At 41.5% G+C, this 24,225-nt stretch overlaps 1 protein-coding gene across 1 annotated transcript in view; it reads left to right on the top strand.

The window, feature by feature from the left end:
- CSMD1 (CUB and Sushi multiple domains 1) overlaps nucleotides 1-24,225 on the top strand; it is a 1,958,110-nt gene that overhangs the window by 1,808,124 nt on the left and 125,761 nt on the right. The window contains exons 43-48 of the mRNA XM_032869815.1: nucleotides 3,234-3,411; nucleotides 5,590-5,735; nucleotides 6,534-6,614; nucleotides 7,670-7,783; nucleotides 15,312-15,500; nucleotides 19,651-19,797. Of these exons, the coding sequence (XP_032725706.1) occupies nucleotides 3,234-3,411; nucleotides 5,590-5,735; nucleotides 6,534-6,614; nucleotides 7,670-7,783; nucleotides 15,312-15,500; nucleotides 19,651-19,797 (855 nt within the window). The remainder of the gene's footprint in view (nucleotides 1-3,233; nucleotides 3,412-5,589; nucleotides 5,736-6,533; nucleotides 6,615-7,669; nucleotides 7,784-15,311; nucleotides 15,501-19,650; nucleotides 19,798-24,225) is intronic.

Genomic DNA, 24,225 nt, shown 5'->3' with positions numbered 1-24,225 from the left:
AATCTTAAGGAAAAAGAGAAAAAGTTTACAGATCAGTACAGAGGCTATAACTCAGAAACAGCCAGATGGAGGAGATGCAGAGGACGAGGTGGGTTGGAAGGTGAACAGAACATCGTATTCTCTCCAGGAGAACCATCCTCCCAGCTCCCCAAGTGTTCACCAACCCAGAAGTTCTCCAGACCCCATGCTTTGGGGTTTTTATGGAGTCTTCATTACAGATGTATGATGATTAAATCACGGGCCAGTGGTGATTAAGTCGACCTCCAGCTCCTCAGTTCTGTGAAGGTTAGGATGGAGCTGAGATTTCCCGTTCTCTGATTACTTGCCTGGTTCCCCAGCAACTAACGCCATCCCTGGGTGCTTTCCTAGTCACCTTATTAATAGCTCAGGTGTGATCAAAAGGGTCTTGTTATGGATAATGAAGGATGCCTTTATGTCTTTCATCCCTTAGCTTTTATCCAAGGTTTCCAGAGCCCTATGCCAAGAGCAGGGAGGAAGACCGAATATTTGTTTCTTGCTAGAAATCACATCACAGTGTGCACTCCCAAATACAAAAATGACTGTGTGTCTAGTGACTCTTGGGCTCCTGAAGTGGGGGACAGTCTGACATGCACATCAGTCCGATTGTGAAGTGTAGTGCCTAGTACGCCCATGTGCTCGTCCGGCCAGCTGGCGGCCTCCCTATCCCTCTGTGGCCAGGCTCCCAGGCTGGCAGTGAGGGGCTTTGAGGTGCCCGTCTTGGCAGGGATGTGCCCATCCTCTGGTGACCAGGTGCCCCTCACAGCGGCTTTCATGACTGATCACCTCAGGATTCACCCTCCTAAGATCCCACATCCTCTGTCCCTGTGGAGTTTGGGTGAATTTCCGCCCAGATGTGGAAATCTAAATATGACTTTGGGGCCATGGAAGGGATGGTGAAGCCTTCTCTGTGAGCACAGACAGCTCAGGGGAAGAGAAGGAAACTTCCCCTCATGTTTCTTAGGATCCTCTTTTCTCTGCTCTAGAGTCCACAGCAGCATTTGCCTCGAGGAATGTTACGTGCGTTCATAGAATGTTATTAGCTCACGTGACAAGTAGGGTTTGTTCTTTCCCTCATCGGACTTGCACAAGTAGACTTTTATACTCAGCCTTTGCTCTGTAGCTTCTCCATCACTACCTTCTCCGCTCTGTCACCCGCTCTAACCCCACACGGCCTGGTCCATGATACACTCTCAGCAAACACTCCTCAAATACGTAAATGGTGGACCTGTGATTTGACTACCACACATAAATCATGGCAAGGCTATCTTTGTTCAACGTCCTACAGCTATTAAGTGACGTAAAGAACATTAGAAGCCAGAAATGTGTCGTCCCAAGGAAATTACCGTATTGTTTCTTTTGCCCTTGGAAAGGCTTTATCCTTTATGTTTGTTTTGTCGTGTTTTTTTCCCCATTGGGAAGGGTGGGCCTATGTTTAATATGGTTATACGAGTATAAGATTCACCTTGAAAGGTGAAAATGCACTAGGGAAGGCTTGGAGATTACAGTTTATCGGTCAGGAGCAGGTGCAGACCCTCACGTCCCCAGGAGGTGTGCCGGCCCCTCCCTTCAGTGCACTCGGTACCTAAATACTTTGCGGTGACTGTCTTACTCGGTGTTGGCCAATCTGCTCTTTAGTGTCTCTTGTTTATTGTGATGTGAGCTCGGCCCTGGGGCGTCGTGGGAGTGGACTGTGGGTAAGGGTGTAAAGGAGCACCGTCCCTGACTTCTAGCCGCTGACCCACAGTGGTGAGAGCAGATAGCCCCATGACAGGGGAACAAACGTGGCCGGCCAGAGCCCAGCTGCCTTCAAGGTGGAAGGACATTTGAGTTGAGCTGAGAAGAAATGGACCAGCTCAGCCTGGAAGCAGAGTAGGAGGAAAGCCTTTGAACTTTTCATACAGAGTGAACATTTGCATGAAGTTTGGAGGTGAGACAAAGTATGACATCTTCTGGGGACACTGACTAGATCCTGATGACCCCAGACTGGATCATGGCCCCATTTCACAAATTATAGCTGTCCCTGTGCTTTGCTTTATTAGTTTACAATTCAAGGTTTGGGGCCTGCCTCCAAACCCACTTATCAATATTCATGCCTTAACATTTCTAAAATGTTCTCCACGGCGCCTTCTCCTAATGACTCTGTCCAAAACTTGGGCCGGATTCAATGCATTTTCCACTGGAACATTCCCCACCCCCTTAGACATACCTATGCCTCTGTGTGATGAACACAGCAGCGTACCATGTACCGCCTCGTGCCATGTCATCGCTCACTGTTTTCTACTGAAGGTTCGTTTCTCTTGTTTTACGATGTAGTTTCACCAGTTTTGCCACCTAAATTTGACACTTTTCATAATAAGTCTTCGAAAGCTCCAGAAGATTCATGCTAGTGGCAGGCACTCCGACCCCTCTATCAGAGTTTGGTTGATTAAAAAGTCTACTTTATTTGTGAATTTGATGTATCATACTGCTCTCTGAGTGTCGTAATGTGTCTCAGATTATGCTGCTAATATGTAGTCACTTCATTTTCCCCTAGATAAAACAAAATAATTGCCATGGCAACAGAAAATAACAATTCATTAAGTAAAATAAAATAGGCTGATTAGGGATTGTGAGTCTTGGAAGAGATGAAAGCTGGTGAGAGGAGGAAAAGCTTCAAGAAAAAACCACGTATATCATTTTCTCTCATTTCTTCAGGTATAGATCTGCCAAGAATTGATAATTTTTTTTTTTTATTTAGGCAGATAGACTTGGATACCACCCTTTTAGGCAGTTAAATATGTTTTAGAAATCTCACTTAAAACAACAACACAATTTCCATGATTTATTTATGCATCATTTCCATGTAATTCCTCATATCACATAGCACAGTGGATTGTCAGCTCCGTCACAGAAGATAACTGAGTGACTGAGTAAGGGCTTTTTTTTTTTTTTTTTTTTAAATTACATGGAAATGACTTTATCCTGAAAGGATTTTGGGTGTTTGGAGAATATATTAAATGGAACTTAGATAACTTAGTTTAGAAGTATTATTCTTCTAAGGTTTTAAGACTCTAGGGGAATTACTTTGACAAAGTAGCTACTGAGAAATAGTTCACCATTATTTCTCATAAGGAAAATTTTGGCAAAGGGATTTTAGAGACTTAAAAATGTTTAACTGTGTCCTTTCTAAAGTTGACTGTATTGGGGCTTAATTTTCTTTGCTTCCTTTTCAGCTCCTTGTGGATATAATGTAACATCTCAGAATGGTACCATTTATTCCCCTGGATTTCCAGACGAGTACCCAATCCTGAAGGACTGCATTTGGCTGATCACCGTCCCTCCCGGCCACGGGGTCTACATCAACTTCACATTGCTACAGACGGAAGCCGTGAATGATTACATTGCTGTCTGGTAGGGGAGCCTTTCTGTGTGAACTCATCTGTGATTGTGTCAAACCCTTCTCGCAACCACGGACATGGGGCTTTGATGTCAGTTTACACATTAAGAAGTGAAGTTTTTAGGTAGATATTGGAAAGGATATTTACCAAGGAAATCAAGTGATATGGAGAATAAATGTCATGTGACATGTTTGCATTTTGTTAATTCAGGATTCCTCTGAATAGAGATTACCCCAACATAATTGGATTATACATCTTTTTGTAAGTGCGATTTTTCTTTTTTTATAAAAGAAAAGTTGGTTAGGAATCTTTGCCATGATAAGAATTTGGTGCTCCTGGAAGTATTGACGAGATAATTACACACAGCCCTCCAGCCATCCTTTGTACACACGGCAGGACTGCCCTTCCATATGATGTGCAGGAAGTGACACTGAGCCAGCTCAGGCCTGGGGATTTGGGTTCTGGTTCTCTTTCCAAGGAGTCATGTGGCCTTGGGTAATTACTTACGTGAACCTTGGCTACATTTTCATGTCCTTGGGAATGACTACCCTACCTTTGCTTTTGGAAGTGAGAGGTTATAGGGGACACAAAGATTGACAAGTCCTCTGATACTTTGATGGGAGAAGGAGGGAGGACCAGTGGGGTGTGACAAGGTGAGCTCGACCCAGGCTTGAAAAGCAGCATGTGCTGCCAGAAAATATTTCCCTGAAAACTACGGATTTATGGGAGGTAGCAATGTGGTATGCATGTGTGTGTGTGCCTCGGAAGTTGGTGTAGAAAGTTGGTGTAAATGGTATGGGTTATTGTGATATTGGAAAGCCTGTACAGGGAGGGAACAGGTGACTTCAGGATATTGGAAGGTGTCTGGGATGTGTTTTATGGGGTCCAAGTAAGCAGGACAGAGAGTATAGGAACTTATAAATCACGTGAAAGATCCCAGGCTTAGTTCTAAGAGTGATGAGGATTCACTAGGGTTTTAGGAAGGGGAGTCACTGGCTTCAGAATTCCCAGTCTTGTTTTGTGGGAAGTGTATCAACTGAGGGCAAGAAGGGAGACCGGCTTCTGAGGCTCTAGAAATAACTCTTGCAGGGAGGAGAGATTTGCAGAACCAGCGGCTGAGGGGTGAGGAGGAATGGGGAACCTGAAATATTAAATTGGTTTTATGAAGCTGCTCTTTCAAAAGCCTGGCAAAACAAGAACCACAACATTATACCACCAGCCGTTTCACCTGGATTAACCTATAGATTCAGCAGGTAGAAGCAAAAGGTCCTCATAGTCAACCAAGTGCAATGTTGATTGTCAGAGCCCTAATGAGAAAGAGACCAAGGAGGCTGGTCAACTTTGTGACATTAAACACTTGCTGTTTCTAAACACTGTGTCCACAAGACGGTAGTATTTTATTCAGTTTGTTAAAAACACAAAAATTCAACTGAGTAAATTTGAAGATCTAATTGGTTTTATTTATCAATTCCTGACTCAGGTTAACACTCCGTTGGGCAGGAGAGAGGCGCTCTGAGGAGTTAGGTGTATACAATGGAATATTCTTACAGGAAGAGGGTGGGGCAAAACATTGTTAGCAGGAGAAAGGATTGTTTCAGGCAAGGTCACCTTCCCTGAGGGGGAGGGGCTGGCGGTCTCATCATGCAGTTTACCTCATCTTGGTGGGGGGGGGCGGCTGGGCACTGATGGAGATCTTCCATGTGACCTTATTGATGCTAAACATTTCTGAATGATTGACTTAAACATTGACTCCAAGAGTAGCAGAAAGTACAATTAAGTGTTGCTTTGCTATCCTGGGGCAAGAAACTGGACCTTCACACTGTCATTTCCTTTTTAACGAAGTCTTAACAACTTTGTACTTCAGTAGCAAGATCTCCATAAATTTCACCCATTGTTAAAGAGACACCATGGAATTGAGACTTTCAAACATGGACGTTTGAAAGGCAGCTGATACATGGTATTATAGTCACTAGAGGCAGTAACGTGTTTCTGTTAGGGCTCTGAAAAGGTCTGCAGTGGGGTGAGTAAAGTCAGCCCCAAGATCTCCAGGTGTGAGCACCAGCTCCATCCCCTGGAGCCCAGGCTCAGACCAAGCTGCTTGGGCCAGGATGGAAGCCACATGTTGGAAGAAAATGGTTGTTGGTTTCAGCTGTGATTAGGAGCTTTCTCCTCAAACTTCTCTCTTTCCTAGGGATGGGCCTGACCAGAACTCACCTCAGCTGGGAGTTTTCAGTGGCAACACAGCCCTGGAAACGGCATACAGCTCTACCAACCAGGTCCTGCTCAAGTTCCACAGCGACTTTTCCAACGGAGGCTTCTTTGTCCTCAATTTTCACGGTCAGTACATTCTCACCTTGTCGATTAAGGCAAAGAATTCCATTTGGTTCTCCTGGTAGTGTTGACATATGGCTCCTTTCCAGCTAGAGTTCCTTGATCTTGCCAAGCGACAGCCTTCTGGGACTTTTTTGCTTTCAGTGCCAGAGGTCCCTGTGACCCTCTTTTGCTTAATGTTGTTTGTGGATGGCACATCTGGTGTGTGGTAAGCTTGGACTCATTCCAAGAGAATCATATTTCTGGTGAGACTCAGATATGGAGACCCTTGAAATCAATTTAGTACCTTTCCTAGATTTCCTGTGTCTGCCTGCAGAGGAGTCAAGGTAGCAAATGCCACAGAGTTACGGATGAGGCAACAGGGAATTAAGTGATTTTGAAAACCAATAATTTGGAGAAAAGCGTATCAATCCCTTATATCTCATGAGGACTGCACCCATGGAAGTCGTCAGTGTGGGGTTCCGAGAGGGACCTTAGCAAATGTAAATGTGGACCTGGCACCAGGCCATGGGTGAACCATTTCCTTCCAGAATCCCCCAAATTATGTAAATTGTCTTTATTTAAATGCCCGAATTTTTAAAACTGTACCCTTTTCCCCTTTGACTTTACATATTCCTGGCATGAAATAATCCTGTAAGCTTGGGAATGTTCTAAAACGATGATTTACAAACATAGACCTCGCAGTGTACCTGGGCATTAAAACAATGGAAGCAGAATGCTTTTTGTAATAATTTTGTTTATTCAGCAAATGTAATTGCAGTTTTTTTTTTTTTTGTTTGTTTGTTTTTTCTATAAACCCTTTAGCATTTCAGCTCAAGAAATGCCAACCTCCCCCCTCGGTTCCACAGGCAGAAATGCTTACGGAGGATGAGGATTTTGAAATAGGTAATGTGTTCTTTGTTGCAACACCATTAGCTCAGCCCAACTTCTTTAACACTCACCCTCACTGCGATAATTACTCACGTGAGTAAGTGAGTATTTGTCAGAATGTCCTAAAGCATTGCTAGGGGGTTCATACATCGAAGAAATATGCTTTTCTTCCTCCACTGCCATGGTGTGTGTTTTTAGCTATTTGAACTTTGCTTCTGTCATCTGAGCATATCCTCACCTCACCAGGCCCACCAGCATTTGCTAGCTTGTATTTTTCTTTTAAAAAAAGTTTTCCGAGACAGACTTAAATGGATATTTGCGTTTAGTTAGGAAAGGATGTTCACGCAGAAGAAAGACTTAATCATTTGTAGCTAAAACAATGATGACTATGACTTTGACCTTTCATTGAAACCGGAATGTAATTGGTGAGTGTATTTAATGGTAATATTTAGAAATTCTGCTTTATCATTCCATATTAATGGCAAGTTTCATTAAATAACCATCAGGTCACATTAGGTGACCCGCTGCGGCATATGTCTGTGGTGTAATTACTGTGACCCAGGATTTCTCTGTCTCGACTACAAACACAACACTGTGTTCTCCCCCTGAGTTTCAGACCGCTGATCAAACCACGTGACCCAGTTTCTGCTCTCCTCCTAATGGCTCAGTTAATGGGAACATTGTGCTAATTAGGCCAAGGTCGCAGGTTAGCCCTCTCTGGATGCATTGAAGCCATTCTGTGCTACATTTGTAAATCCCAAGCAATCCCAATCCGCCTTCTTTTTTTGAATAGTAATCGTGGGGGAAGGGGCGGGACCACAGACACATTAGTCTGTGACAAAACTTGCCCCATACGCTGTCTGGTATCTGGGAAGACAGCATTTTTATAAGTCAAGAAGTGACAACAGTCCCCTTTGATTAAACAAACTAGAAATTAATCCCAATGTGGGTCTAGAAGTGGTTTGCTCACTGACGTCATTCAGTAGGTGGCCATCTCGACCTTTCCTGCCCTCACTCACAGGGTGTGTCATGGAAACTTAGTCCCACGTGTGCTCTGTTGGCTCTTGCAGGGGACTTCGTGAAGTACCAGTGCCACCCTGGGTACACCCTGTCTGGGACAGACACCCTGACCTGTAAGCTCAGTGCCCAGCTGCAGTTTGAAGGTGCTCTCCCAACGTGTGAAGGTATGCACAGCTCGCGGCGGCCTGCACCTTTACCATAGAGTTGTGAACTGGATCTCTGTGGCACGATCTCCTTGCAAATCAGATCACTTGCCAACAAATACCTAATTACCTTTCTCCTTTAGCTACGTGTAAAATACAAATCAAAGCATGTCAAATAAGAGGTCTTTTCTTCCCCAGTAGCTTACCAGAAGATTTTCAAATATATGGCTAAGTTAAAATAATTTAGAAATAGGGACATCTGGGAGGCTCAGTGGGTTAAGCCTCTGCCTTCGGCTCAAGTCATGATCTCAGGGTCCTGGGATCGAGCCCCGCATCAGGCTCTCTGCTCGGCAGGGAACCTGCTTCCCCCTCTCTCTCTGCCTGCCTCTCTGCCTACTTGTGATGTCTGTCTGTCAAGTAAATAAATAAAATCTTAAAAAAAATTTAGAAATAACGGTCTGAATACCTACCACCGAGGTTCCACCATCAATGTACTCTATATATCCTTAGTCATGTGTCTGTTATCTTTCTATCCATCCATTAATGTTGCTTTTCATGCGTTTCAAGGCAAATTACAGGCATCACGATACTTACCTCTAACTACATTAGTATCCATAAAATTATAGTACTTACTATTTTTTCTGTAAGATTTATAAGCATTGAAATGCACGTGGGTTGCATACGATAAAGTGCACATATAACATACATTCACACATCTGTAAAACACATAGAGCACATGCAATAACAAAATACACAATAGTGCAAGATTTGAGGCTGAATCTATTGATTTAACTGATTGAAGTATTTAAGTACGTCACTTTTTTTAAAAATTCATTTTCAGCGTTAACGGTATTCATTGTTTTTGCACCACACCCAGTGCTCCATGCAATCCGTGCCCTCTCTAATACCCACCACCTAGTTCCCCCAACCTCCCACCCCCGCCCCTTCAAAACTCTCAGATTGTTTTTCAGAGTCCGTAGTCTCTCATGGTTCACCTCCCCTTCCAATTTCCCTCAATTCCCTTCTCCTCTCCATCTCCCCATGTCCTCCGTGTTATTCCTTATGCTCCACAAATCAGTGAAACCATATGATAATTGACTCTCTCTGCTTGACTTATTTCACTCAGCATAATCTCTTCCAGTCCCCTCCATGTTAATACAAAAGTTGGGTACTCATCCTTTCTGATGGAGGCATAATACTCCATAGTGTATATGGACCACATCTTCCTTATCCATTCGTCCGCTGAAGGGCATCTTGGTTCTTTCCACAGTTTGGCGACCGTGGCCATTGCTGCTATAAACATTGGGGTACAGATGGCTCTTCTTTTCACTACATCTGTATCTTTGGGGTAAATACCCAGTAGTGCAATTGCAGGGTTCTAGGGAAGCTCTGTTTTTAATTTCTTGAGGAATCTCCACACTGTTACACTGTTGGTGGGAATGCAAGTTGGTGCAGCCACTTTGGAGAACAGTGTGGAGATTACTTAAGTAGATCACTTTAATCTATTTGAAAGTCTCTACTCCCAAGTAGTATTGGGGCAATAAACACTTGAAAAAATATAAGTACACTAAAATATCTCAATATAAGTCAGAAGTGTCATGATTTGGCCAATCAGAAATCTTTCCAAATTAGAATAGTTTTGAGTTTGTGACTTCAAAATCACAATAAACATTCAATTCATTTAAAGAATGGGACCACCCCCGTTTCAAGGAATTTGAACATTATCATATGATATAAGCACCTAAAAGGCCCCAAAATTTAGGAAGAGAAGACCCAGTGACTCAGCGTAGACCCCCAACAAGTGACCGCAGGTGAATCATTAATCCCTTGGGCATCGAGTGTAAGGAGGATGGTCGATCGGCCTTATTTGTGAGATTTTTGTGAAGATGCAGAGAACATTAAGTGGGTCATTGCAGGAGTTCTAATGTGGATTGTCAGCCCCACTAAGAGGTAACTTCCTTTGCACTGTGGTAGTATTGATTTTGCACGTGCCCCCACACTTGAATGGAGTCTCCTAGATTGTGCGCTCACTTCCTGCGTCCTCCTTCTGTGTGAGGCGGAATCCTAGCCACCTGGGGAGAAGGAGGCGATTCTCAGCATCTGAAGAAAATCCGGAATGCCGTGGTCTTAAACAACCATGACAGCTCAGACTAATTCTAAGAAATATTGCTTTCAGATTGTACCTCGAGGAGCACAGGGGGGTGTGGGCAAAGACCATCCCCTCAGAAGTACACCCTTTTTGGTCCATGGGATGCTTTAGCCACTCGGAGGACCCACACGGTTCTGGAAGTCACTGGCACTTTGCCTCACCCCTGCCTTATTTAAAATTGGGGCACCGCTCGGGGTATTAAGTCAGGAGACTGAGTCATTACTTTTTAGGTACAAATCAGTGTGTCCGTACCATATTACATCAGCAACGACCACCTACAGTGTTTTTTTTTTTTTTTTCCCTCAAGGTGCAAGGGGATATAAAATATTCATCCTTTTCCATTTTACATAGAAATTACCTGAGGTAAACCTTCACATTTTTAGGGCACATCTTAATTCCAACAAACAGCCTAAAATTTCTCAGCATAGATGATTTCAAACAAGGGTGGTCTTAGTTGATGAGTGAAGAAAGGCATACATATTTATTTAATATGCTACTTCAAAAAGAGGGAAAATTATTATGTTGGCTATCCCCAAGATTAACCTCATTTTTATTTAAATGAAATTAATTCATGACAGTCCAGGAACCGAGTAAATCGGCACAACATGAGCATCGTTCTCTAAATTTCTTGGCTCTCACACACGGTTGCAGGAAGGATTCTGCTAACAAGACACGTTCTCTCTGCTCAGACCGAGTTTCCGTGTCCTACTGAACACCCAGCAGTTACTGCAGAGGACAATGTAGTTCTCTACTGTTTCCATTCAGGAGTAAATACCTTTAAAACAAGATATTTTAACAAGAGTTATTAAGAGATATTAAAACAAGGGGCACCTGGGTGGTCAGTCAGTTAAGCGTCTGCCTTCACTTCAGGTCCTGATCCCAGGGTCCTGGGATCAAGCCCCACATCGGGCTCCCTGCTCCATGGGGAGCCTGATTCTCTCTCCCTTAGCCTGCTGCTCCCCCTGCTTGAGCTCTCTCTCTCTCTCTGCCAAATAAATAAATAAAATCCTAAAAAAAAAAGAGATATTATAACAAGTTAAGAGATATTAAAACAAGAGTTATCTAAATGCATTCTGTAAGAAAAAGAACAAGGGGCTCAGATGTCTTTTATCAAATAATCATTTAATGATAACCTTTCTTCCAGCACTTTCTAAAATTATTTGGTTGGTCTCAAGGGGAGGGAGTGGGTAATCCTGTGATAAATTATAGGTGGAAAATTGTGTGAGTTATGAGTCCTACTAAGTTTTGCTTTGAAAATTGTCTCCAGAGGCGCCTGGGTGGCTCAGTGGGTTAAGCCTCTGCCTTCGGCTCAGGTCATGATCTCAGGGTCCCAGGATTGAGTCCCGCATCACATTAAGATGTGCCCTAAAAATGTGAAGGTTTACCACCTTGCTCAGCAGGAAGCCTGCTTTCCCTTTCCCTCTGCAGCGCTCCCTGCTTGTGCTTGTTTTCTGTCTCCATCAAATAAATAAATAAAGTCTTTAAAAGAGATCTAAAAAAATGAAAATTATCACCACTTTGAGGGTGATTGATTGTTCCTTGGGTACAGTGGGAGCAAATTGTTCCTTGAAAATTAGCATCCCATGCAGATACACCTTGTTGGATGCCCATCTTAATTTAGGAAACATTGAATGAGGGTCTGAAATGTTTTCCAGAACCACCAAGCTATTCTCCCAGTCTCTCCGAACACGAGCTGAGTGCCCTACAGTTGAAATCATTTCTGACACTTCCTGCCTGGAGACAGTGCCTGACCCCACAGGTTAAGGGCTCAGTCCTAAAAGACTGCTCCCACTTCGGAGGCCCGTCACAAAGCCAACTTGTCATCTGTGTTTCTGACGCAACTGCTATAGATCACAATCACTCATAATCCCCTCTTTGGATTTTATCCTATGCTAGAAGAGCTTATGTAACCAGGGAAATATTTACTTAGATTTAGCATTGCAATTATAGTATTGTGAAGAATTCCAATCTGTATCCTTCACTATAGAAAGGGACAGGTGAAGAGTCAGAGGAACAGGTACACGGTGCAGGGTCTGGAGGGGTCTCTGCACAGGAGCTTCTGTGCCCTGGATTGGGGTCTAAGAATTTTTATAGAGCTAATCATCACTTTTTTTTTTAATTAAGAAACATGTATTTTCAGTGAACGCTAAAGACAGCCAGTGCCCTTCGAATAATGAGCACTTCTTGGAGAGCTCAAGGATGACCATAAGACACAGATCAAGGGCTCCCAGAGACACCTTTGCCACTGGTCTATAGGGTTCTCTTTTCACAATTCTCTGGGACCTACAGGTGCTTTTAAGAATTAGTTTCCTTTGTTTGTAAATCCTAATTTGATTGCATGACTTTTGCTGAAGCCCTGAAAGATGCTTCAAATAATATGGTTTGGTTTTAAGCCTCACATTTCTTTTTTCTTCAAAAACAAGCTGAGAGAATAACTTCTTGTGGAGGTGTAGTGACTCAACATTCAGGTGCCTGTCTCAGAGAGGCACGTGCCTTCAGAGGTGCCTTTGATGGGAACCTCCAACAGATGCTTCCCCGGGCAGGAGGTAGTCAGGGTCCCCTGCTATACTAAAACACAGGGCTGTGTTCTAAGTGTGAGGGCTGGTAGAGAGTGAACAGCCTGGCCCGGGGAGAGCCTCTGGTCTCTGAAACTTCCCACCCTCGCTTGGCACTGCTCCTAGCAACACTTCATAGCAAGGCCCAGGAAGGTCTAGGCACATATGAAGGAGCACGAGACACAAATGAATCAAAACCATGTTCACTCCCAGGGAGACATACTCAAGTGCATTTTAAACCAATACGTACGTCTGGAAAAAATAATGGAAAAAAATAAGAAAAAGGAAGCACATCCTTGCAGTTGTATTTTCATTCCTTCTTCTCCCAGCAATAGAAGCAGCATTTTGGGGAAACTGGAGGGAGTGAGAATAGGCTTGAGATTCCGCTTCTGAGTCATCACCACTCACTCCTTTCCCAGCCTGGCATGGACTCCGGCTCTGCAGGTGGATTTCTGCAACGTGGCAGTCGGTTTCCAGTTTCTAGATGCTCGGAACTTCCAGTGTTGCCTAATAACAATAGTGGCGGTGATGCAATCAGAAGGTCGCGATTTGGGCTAAATGTTTTCGGGCATCATAGCACAGAACGAACTGTGCTGGGGCTGCAGCAGCTTTAGTCAGGAGGAGGCAGGAGGTGGTCTGTGCCTCGCGGATGTGGAAATGCCTTCTGCCCGTGAAGTGCTTCAGACGGAAGGAAAGGATTTGCGTGTATCTCTCTGATCACGACCCTGACAAGTAGCTTTGCTGCTGTCTGCTTACGTCACGGCTGAGAAACGCTCATAGTCTCACGGTGAAGTCAAGCGGGTCGGTGGACATTCTAAAGCTCCAGGCCCTATACATATGCATGTGGATGAAAGCCTAGTTGTCTTCTACTGTGTTCTCTTAAAAAATGCCAATGTGTTCATTTTTGAAAGGGCATAATATATTTCACTGAGTGACCTCACCACCCTACCGTATATAAAAATTATTTTCTAAACAAAATTGCTTTCGTCTGAGTGTTTTGGTTTTATTTGACAGACAGAGATCACAAGTAGGCAATCACAAGGGCTACCCAATTTAACATTGTAAATACTCTTTTTTTTTAATATTTTATTTATTTATGTGACAGAAAGAGATCACAAGTAGTCAGAGAGGCACGCAGAGAGAGGGGCAAGCAGAGAGCCTGATGCGGGGCTCGATCCCAGAACCCTGGGATCATGACCTGAGCTGAAGGCAGAGGCTTTAACCCACTGAGCCACCCAGGTGCCCCAACATTGTAAATATTCTTAAAAATCTACCTAAAATACTTCTTTATCAAAAAGGTTCTAAGAAATGTTTCATCATTAGCGATCTTATGCGTAAACATTTTGTAAATTTAAGTTACATCTGAATAAGAACACTAAGGTAAATTTTTAAAAAATTTTTAAATTTTAAAAAATTTAAAAAAAATTTTTTAAATTTTAAAAGGAAAAAATTTCCTTTTAACAGTTACTTGAATCAAAACATATTACATAAACTTCACTCATCTTTTGGGGAAATCATTTCAAAATTTATGTATTACTAATATAAATTTAATTAATTAAAATAAAATGAAATTAATTAAATTTAATAATATAATTTTAATTAATTAAAAGGAGATAATTCAACAAATAAGATACATTTCCTGTAATGAAAATCCTTTCTCATGAAGGAAAAGCTGATCATTTAACTTTAAAATTTATAAATTGTTTTGCTATATTTCTGTTAAATTTGAATCATTATCAATAAATGATATAATTTTTTCTTAATAGTTGTATAAATAAATTACTTCTGAAAGACAATTAAATTATCAATTAGATAAATTACTAATTAGGAGTCTGGTGATTTTCTTTTGCATGTTCATACCTTAGCAGATCAGTTTTATTTTGATTACCTTAAAAGTAGTTGAATAAAGTAAAAAAGGAAAGCAGGAGGGAAAAAAGTATGTCAGTGTGTCCACACTATCTTAATGATTCATTCATAATGATAAACTCATAAGTGATTCATTTTGATAAATTCATCCTTTAGAAATCACATCATTACAACCCAGATACCCGATATGGCTTTCAGCCCAGGACTTTCTGACTCATCTCTTATCATAGTGTCAAGAAATCAAGTCAAATTTTTAAAATTTACTGTTGTAAATATAATCACAAGTATAATTAAAGGCATAAATAAATGCATTTTTCTACTACTGTATATAATTGCACAACGTTTTTGTAATATTGCATTGAAAAGGCGAGATCTTGTTTTTTTAGTTGAGTTGAGAAAACATGGGACCCTAAGATCAAATCTGCAAAGCACCTGCCCCAAAATAAGGTGTGTGGGCAATTCCGTCCTAGAAGGTTACTACGGATGGAAGGTATAGGATGGTTTTAAGCATTCCTGTACCCGTACTTCCCACTTCACTCACAATGGGCAGATCAGCATTGCTTCATGACCTTTTCCAGATAAACAAAGCTTTCAGGTTCCAGGCTCCTTTTCAGCTTTGTCAGATTGGGCTACCCTAGAGTTGTGTCAGTGACATAATGTCTTTGATACTACATTTCCTTAATAGTAAATGAAATCAATCAATCAATCTATCTATCTATCTGTCTAGTCACCCTATGTCCCAACAACATTTCTATATGTATGTAATTCTCATTTAAATTACAGAGTGCTAGTAAAGTGTGACTTGTTATCATTTAGTGCTGTTCTTCTGTGTTTCTACCCTGTATTAAATCTGGTCATAGTTCAGTAGGGTCATTCCCCCTCCACCACCATTGGCTTATAAATACAGAGATAGAGACTCTCCCACTGACACTGGGTTCACTTTGTTAAGGAAGACTCTTACCGGCATGTTTCTCATTAGCACAATGCCCTGCAAATGAAGTCCGGACAGAGTCCTCTGGAGTCATCCTCAGTCCTGGTTACCCGGGCAACTACTTTAACTCCCAGACATGCTCGTGGAGTATTAAAGTGGAACCACACTACAACATCACCATCTTCGTGGACACATTTCAAAGTGAAAAGCAATTTGATACCCTGGAAGTATTTGATGGTAAGTTTCTTTGATTTTTTTTTTTTTTTAACCGACCAGTGATCTCTATGGAGTGTAATAAAAACACCACCATGACGCTTTTACTACACGAGGGCTTTCATATATTCTTGAGTTGAACTGTATCTCCCCCGAACAGAAAATAAATTATTCCACCCTGGTAGAGTCTCAAGAGTCTGGAACATGAACCTACTTTTGTTAATGTTTCAACTTTTAAGCAACTGATATGCTAACAGTGCACTGTGATAATGTCCTGAATTTACTTGAACTATTATTTAATTTTTTTTCTGTAGAGATTTAGAGTAGATGACCCCATACAGCTCTTCCTTTCTCTCTTTCAAGTATTCTATTGATGCAGAAGATATTTTAGGAAATTTAAGAGAGGTAAAGGTACTTTAATCCATTGAGACAATTATTTTACTAGAACTACATAAAATAATGGGTAACAGAGATTTCTAGATGATAAATGCTACAGAAGCCTTTAATGTGCAATCTTTGAAAAAATCATACAACGCACTTACCAGGTGTTAATACTGTTTTGAACTCTAGTCTTGTATGTTTTTATACATTTCTAACAAATTCATTAAGAGAATAATGCCATGCTTACAAGTAATATGTGGTTGAATTGTCAGTTTGTAATGGAGATGATGTTAATATTTTTCTTTGTATAGAAGCATTATCATAGCCCAGAAAATTAGACCAAGATACAATTATGGCTGTACATAATAATAAGGCTTTTGCATGTTTTGAGGGACTTGCCATTGAGTTGAGTAAAATCACAACTCAGTAAAATAAAAATGACTGTAGTTGATTCTGAGTGTCTACAAGCCTCCTACGTCCTCGATGAATTGTCATAGTCGAGTCGATCACATGGATAGATGCTGCATGAATCAATTTATGTATTTCCTAAGATGATGAGCCACTAACCTGGAAATTGAACTCACACTTATATACATGGAAGCAGAGGGTTGAGGAGCATTATTTCCATTTTCAGAGTGTTTTGTCTAAGTGTATGTTGAAGCAGATGTGGACTGCTGAAGACTATCCTGTAGTGTTTATGATAGAGAAAAGTCATATATTAGCCACGTACCGAAATGGGATTCTTATGTCAGTGAGGAAGCAGGTAGACACGGTTCTGAGATCAATTAGATGGCATGCACACCCAGGTAAGTGAGCAGCCCATTTCCAGGTGTGTGTGTGTGTGTGTGTGTGTGTGTGTATTCTTATACACATTGTATGCAATTAAATGTGTTCACATAATTACTGTAAATGTGTCCATGGCTCCTCGGTTCACCTCAGATGGATGGGAGTTCAGCTGACAGTGCTTCTCCTGCTTCCAGTTACAGGAGCACAGTCACAGCAGTATTTATTCTTATGGGCTTACAACTGGATCTCCCCAAAATAGGGGTGGATCATACCCATTACAAAAGTAGATGATAGAGGTAATATCAAAACACTTGCTGTTAAAATTACCATAGATCCATAGTTAGCTTTGTTCTAACCTCAAAGATTTGTCTATAAAATGAAAGGGAACCATTTTATAGGAATATTTTTTAAGTGTTAGCATTTCTGTTGCATTAAGGGTCATGTCTAACGCACCTCTCTCTCTGTCTTCTGTAAAACACTGGTTCCTTTATGGCTCATGAGTTGCCAAAAAACATGTGGAAAATATTGATTTTAAACTTTATTATCCCAGGAGTGTATTCTTGTCTGCGGTTCTAGTAGTGGCTAATCCTCGATTAAAAAAATAAATGAACAAAGAGCTTGAATCATTACACAACTCAACTAAGAAAGATGTCAACATAAAGACTGTGGTGTCCACTTGTAAAATACTTCATGGTTTCCATGTTGGTGGTAGGAACAGCTGCCTTCCATTATGGCTCATGGTCTTTGATCCATGCTGACTGGATGTGTATTTTTAAAGGCGAGTCCTTGAGGAAGCTCGTTATGCATCAGGCAAAAAGAACAGATGGAAAGTGATGAAGAATTAGTTGCTGAATTAAAAATACCTGAAGCTTTACTCTTGGGTTCTGTCATGAAAAGTGACATTTTAAAACTTTACAAGTGCAGGTTAATTTCCCAGGGATATTTTATTTTAGAATATATATTATCTCTTTAGACAACAGCAAGAAAACCAGTCCCCAAAACACACAGTCTTCTTTAAGTATCAAGTATGGTCATCCTTTTATGGGACGCCTTCCAGGAAACTGAGCGGTAGCATTTCATCTGTTCTGACTTTGCTCCAGCGAAACCGGACATCGCCTGAATCATCTCGAATGTACTAGTTTTTGTATTTGGTGACTAGGGCTGCCATCTCGAGGTACGGGTGTGGGGGTCTTCGACAATAGGAATGTATTTCCTCCCAGGACTGGGATGCAGGTGTGAGCAGGGCTGGTTTCTCCAAGGTCTTATCTCTCCTCATGTCCTCACTTGGCCACCCCCCCACCCAGTGCCTCCCTGTCCTGATCTCTTCTTTGCACAGGGACTCTAGTCCTACCGGATTAGGGCTCATTCCAAGGTCCTCCCTTAACTTGAATTATCTGTTTAAAGATCTTATCTCCAAAGACGGTCACACTCCGAGGTCCGGACAGGTATGACCTCACTATGTATTTATTTGAGGGAACACAATTCCATGATGTTTTGTTTGTTTGCTTTTGGAAGAAATAATTTTAACTGCCCCAATTGGGGTTACACAATAAGTGAGGTTGTGGTTTCTCGGTCACTTTGCTTGAATACAAATCCTATGTACAACTCTCAGAGCAAGTCCCATACGCTGATGAGACGGGCACTGGCCCTCGCAGGGATAACTGCGTTCTCCCTCCCGTAATGTGCTTCCTGGGAGGGAGCTGCACGATGCCAAAATCCACAGAGCCATCAGACTAGGAGGTGGCGCTGAGTTCACCAGTGGAGTGGGACTGTATGGGACACCCAGGAAGTGAGAATGCAGCTTCTGTCTCGAGAAAGCAGCTCCTGTCTGTCTGAGCCATCATGTGACGGCCCCTGGGGCCATTTTACTTCATCGCATGCTGCACCTGCTTCTTCTGACTACCTCCTAGACACTGACTTTGTGTCTTGAGTTTTTTAAAAATTTCAAATGTACCAAAAGGTAAAAAAAAAAATTTAAGATACAGATGTGGGCTCATTACTGGATGTAATGAATTTTAGGATTTGGTCCAATTTACCTTAGGGTCTGATTTTTTAAAGAGGCAAGGACTACAGAGACACTTGGGGGTTCCATGCGTATCCAATATCATGGACACCTCTCCCAGGAGGAAACAGTACCGAAGAGGATGGGGTCGGTGGGTCCCACTTGCACACATTCTGTGGTTCCTACTTGATCTCTGTCTGAACATCCGTCTGTCTCTATCATGTAACTATGCATCTCTATCTGCATCATGTCCTATCTATCCACACACACACACACACACACACACACACACAATTTAATATGGTACACTTTGCATTTTTACATAACTGCTATCATATTTATCTGCAGTTAGACTTCCTTAGCTGTCAACATGCTGTTTTAAGAATCACCTATGCCTGTCAGTGTTTATGGAGCTTGTTCATTCTAGATGTATATAAGGTTGCTTTCCATGGCACTTTCTATTCTTTTCTAAAATGCCAAAATACTAGTTAGGATCTAGGTTTTGCCGTGCCACAGCAATGCTGGAGCAAACATTTGACTCTATGAATAACGCTGGCGCCCATGGGCTGAAGTTTGAAGAACTAGGCAGCCCCAGTTGTGCTGCGTGTCACGGACTGCTCTGCTGACTGACTGTACTACTTCGTCCCGCTACCAGTATCACATGAAAGTCTGCATTTCTCCTGTACTTACAGTATTGTCCGTACTAATGGGGATAAAAATTAATTTCATGTATCTTACTTGTTCCTATCTTATAGTAAGGTTCCTATGATCTATGTCTTATGTGTTAATGTGAATTGATTTTGATCGGCTATTTTCTTTTGTTTGTTTTTTAATCAGGGAATTTACTTGTTGCTTTATTCATTTGGAACTCGGTCTACTGTGGAAATAAGTGGAAATATCTATTGTACATTTAGACTCCTAAATGTGATTAAAAGCTAAAAGTACTCTGCATATGGTAGGTATGAGCTCATAACTGAACTTCTTTTGGTTTTCCTTTTTATTTAGGTTCTTCCGGTCAGAGTCCTCTGTTGGTGGTCTTAAGTGGGAACCACACTGAACAGTCAAATTTTACAAGCAGGAGCAATCAGTTATACCTTCGCTGGTCCACTGATCACGCAACCAGTAAAAAAGGGTTCAAGATTCGGTATACAGGTTCGTAAGTGAAGCTTACAGTCAGCGTAAATGCGTTTTTAATACAAGGGATCTGCAGTAAATAAAGAAAATGGAGATAGAAATTTGTAACGTAAACCTAATATCCAAGGATGAGAATTAAGTCCCATAGAAATAATATGATGGGAAATTACTCTGAGTAAGAGGTCTCTAACCTATAGCAGAGAAAAGAAGCAATTTATTGATTGATATTTTAATAATGGTTGCTAAAATCATCAAGCTTCAAATTCACATAGGGAAAACAAGGGCATTGCCTCTAAAAGATAAAGTAATATAATATAAAGCTAATTTTAAATTAGGCTTAAATGCTAAGGAAACAAACAGGAAGGGATATTCCTGTTGATGTTAATTTTACAAGTGATAATCTCGTACTATTAGTAGTTTATCTTTTTATTGATTATCTGTGTGTCTCTTCATATTTGCAGATTACATATAAACACACATGTATAAACACATAATGTAAAACACAAAATTAATACAGATTACAGATGTATATATTTCCTCCTCAACATTTTCCTTTGTCCTTTCCTGTATGCTTCAATTATGCTCAGCCAGTGCTATTTGTACTAATTGAGGCAGCCAATATATTTATGTTCTTTAAATCCTCTGTCCATCTGTCAGTATGACCTGACCCACACCTAATGTTTTACTGTCCTACAGAAAAAATAGACAACTTAAATTCCTTATATATTTTAATTACTGACCAAAAAAAATCCACACTTTTCTCAGTATCTCACTCAATGATTTCCCGTGGTGATTACTGAACTGGTTTTCCTAAGGAAGGTGCCCACCGGCTACGTTTAATTGAGCAGTGGCTTCCCGGAGGGCTGGGAAGTCCTTTCTTGGTCTTTGCCTTGGTCACTGCTGAGGAGCGTCCTGAAGAGGAACAGCAAAAAGGCACAGTAGTTTAATGGATAAGATTTCAGCTCTCTCTGGTTGGTAGACATCGTGGAACATTACAAAGTATCAAGGGTTTAAAAAAAAAAAAAGGCTTTAGATGTGCAGAAGGGGGGCATGAAATTCAGTCATTCTTTCTTGATAAAGTTTAATCAAACACACCCAGACCTTCGTGCCTCTCTCCTTCTCTCAAAGTAGTTATTCACAATGCTTATTGAGAGAGGGCTCAAAGTTGAGGTTGTTTCCATTAGACGGAGTTAGGAGAGTATTAGGGTGATGATCGGATTTGTGTTCATTACATTCCTAGTTTTGAAAAATAAATATTGAGACCTTTAGAATCGTTTGAATTTATTTCCAAGGTGCAAAACGGACATTGCAGGGGAAATCATGGTGAACCTAATTGATTTCCTTCTACCTGCAGTTAGGTCACTTAGTACCCTGGTGATGTGATTATACCTGGAGTTCTGCCTTTCAAGGCACATTTTAATTCATTATAGAACAAGAAGATTCTCTTTGTTAAACTGTGTTGGGAGAGTAAGAAATTGGAGAATTTCAGAGAAAGCTGTAATTTTTTTTTTTTTTGGAGGTCAGTGAATACCTCTATCTTTTAGCAGGTTTTCATTTTAAATTCAGTGCTTTAGTGACCTCTGCTAGGAGTTCATCACCTGTGGTTTTAGCACGGTGATGAGATGAGCATGTCTCCGAGATGTAGTGGAATGGGCCAGGGAGCTCTAGCCTGTTGTCTGACCACACAGCATATCTGACATCTCTGTTTGCCCCACATTTATGAAATTCTGGTCATCCAGACTAGGATTGATACAACTGAGCAACATAATTTGAAAGCAAGAAAGACAAAGCCAGGGCTGTCCAAAGGTGGTTCTAGTTGGTGCACTGTACTGTGCTAAGGGCATGCAGAGTTAATAATGGTCCTTCCATACTAAGTGAACCGTGCGAGCTTCCAGATGGGGACAGTTAAAGATAGAGGTGGGTCAGACATACATCCAGAAATTCCAGAGTCTCTGACTTGCCCAGTCTTCTCCCATAGTGGATGCCTCCCTGCTCTTCCAACGCTCTACCAGCAGTTTTGAGGTGGGCATCGGTCCTCTGTGTCTTACTATAGCCAAGAATTAAACAGGTGGGGTGCGTGCTCTGATCTGTCCCTTTTGTTCTCAGGGCTCTCTTTTCTCCCCTGGGCCCCTCTCTATCTCTCTCATTCTAGGTGAGTTAGGAAAGAAGAGGTATCTTGAAAGCCTGGTGATAGGAAAAACATAGTAAATAGGAGAGAAAATTGACAATTATCAGACTGTACAGAGTTGGAAGATCCCACACATTATATCCCTTAACAGATTAAACTGTGACAAAAATCATGGGTGACATGCAATGAATAATGTGGTCTCTTTGTCCCTTCAGGGCCATTTCAGACTTAATCTTCTCTCTCCCTTTAAAGTAAGACCTACAGTCTGCTCCTTCTTCCTATAAATTATCTTTCTGTTTTGTTTTTGTTTTTGCCGTTGTTAGCCAAGGTGCCTGATTATACTCATTCCTTCCCTAAAATAAATACTTTCATTCATTCAAAACTTACAAAATTGGGACTGGAATGAGGACATAAAAAAATGGCTTGGCCCATGGGGCAGCAAATCAAAAGTTTCTTGCAATACTTAGTGAAATTTCACTTAAGAAAAATCAATCCATTAAAAAGAAAATGAAATGGGATTTCTGTTAAGAAAAATCAATCCATTAAAAAGAAAATGAAATGGGATTTCTGAAGATCATCCAGCTGAAGACATTCTCTGAGGATGCTCCTTACAGCGGCATGGTTGACAACCCAGGCCAGACACTCAGACACTGCTTCTAGGCAATGCTATGATAGGGAGCCTTCAAAAAGTTTCTTCTGCATTGACTTCTAAGGATGGGTTCCACATTAAGCACTCAGACTTGTAAGTGTTTCATCTACGGAGCCCCCATGGGGCTGGTGGTACATTTAAACCTCTTCTTTCCAAAGGAAACAGCATTTCTAGTCCTTCACAACTTTCTTTATTTTATTGTTTTAATGCATTGGAAGGGAGTGATAGGAGTGTTTGCTGTAATGAAACTGATCTTGTAAGAGTGAAATGAGTTTCTTTCTCTAAATGTGTAAATAAGACGCAGAGCTTTTAGCCATCAGGATGCTGTATTCTATGTAGGTGAGACTTACTCTAACAAACGCCTGTCCCCAATTTTAGAAAGTTCCTACACAGGCAATGACTAAAGCTATTGGAAGATTTGTGTTGACCTGGAGTAGTGCATTTTCTTCAGAGATTTTAATCAAATCCCACATGTTAAAAAGTAGCTTCATGTCTCCATCATGGTGCAACTCACAAGACCCACTGAACAACAGCGACAAAGAAAGAGTTAATGGCTTTAACGATAAAATGTTCTATTTTTCTATTTTCTCCATATTAATGATGCTTTTCTTTTCCAACATTGAGAATTGTTTTGTTTCAAGTAAGGTGCTCAGAGCCGCACCTCCTTGTTCTTATTCTGGTGGCCAGTCAGCTTACTTAAGTGGGTCGGCCTTAAGGGAGTGAGTGAGGGAATTCAGCATGATTCTTCCGTGTATTTCCTTACAATGTTCAGAAAGTTGAGATCCTCCTTCACACAGAGCAATAATTGCCTATAGTCCCAACTTCAAAATAAGAGATTGGACCTTGGCTCTAGGCTTTTCGGATGAGTTTTGGTTTAGTTTTGTTTGGTTTTAGACTTTATTTTTTCAGAGCAGTTTTAGGTTCATAGCAAAGTTGAGGAAAAGATACAGAGAGTTCCCATGTATCCCCTGCCGCTGCGGATGCAGCCCCCCCATCCCCCGTCAATGTCCCCTACAGATGGTGCGTTTGTTGGACTCGGTGAGCCTGCACAGACTTGTCATCATCACCTGGAGCCCAGGGTCTACCTCAGTGTGACTCTTGGTCTCATGTACTCTGTGGATTGGACATGGGGTAATGACATAAACCGATTGTTACATTATCACAGAGCAGCCTCACTGCCCTAAAAACCCTGGGCGCTGCACTCGTGCATCCCTCCCTACGACCCTTAGCAACCACTGCTATTTTTAGGACCCTATAGTGTTGCCTTTTCTGGAATCCCATACTCAACCACTGGCATCACCCAGTCGGCCGCCTTTCCAGACTGACTTCTTTCAGTTAGTAAAAAGCACATAAGGTTCCTCCATTTCTTTTCATGGCTTGATGACTCACTTCTTTTTTGTGCCTAAGAATATTCCACTGTTCAGATGGGCCACGGTCGGTCCATCACCCACTGAAGGGCGTCGTGCAAGCTTCAAGCTTGAGCGGTCATGAGTAGAGCTCCTGTAAACATTCACGTGCACGTTTTCTTTTTCTTCTTGGGGACCTACATTTTTAAGTCTTTGAGCAAACACCAAGGAGGCTGACTGCTGGACCGTAGGGTGAGAACATGTTTGTTTTATGGGAAATTGCCACTGTCTTCTAATGTGGCGACGCCACGTTGCATTGTCAG

Source organism: Lontra canadensis, unplaced genomic scaffold (assembly GCF_010015895.1).
Source record: "Lontra canadensis isolate GAN:19392208 unplaced genomic scaffold, GSC_riverotter_1.0 scaffold39, whole genome shotgun sequence".
Taxonomy (NCBI): Eukaryota; Metazoa; Chordata; class Mammalia; order Carnivora; family Mustelidae; genus Lontra; species Lontra canadensis.
Note: the sequence above shows the minus strand (reverse complement) of the source record. Positions and strands in the feature narration are given on the sequence as shown.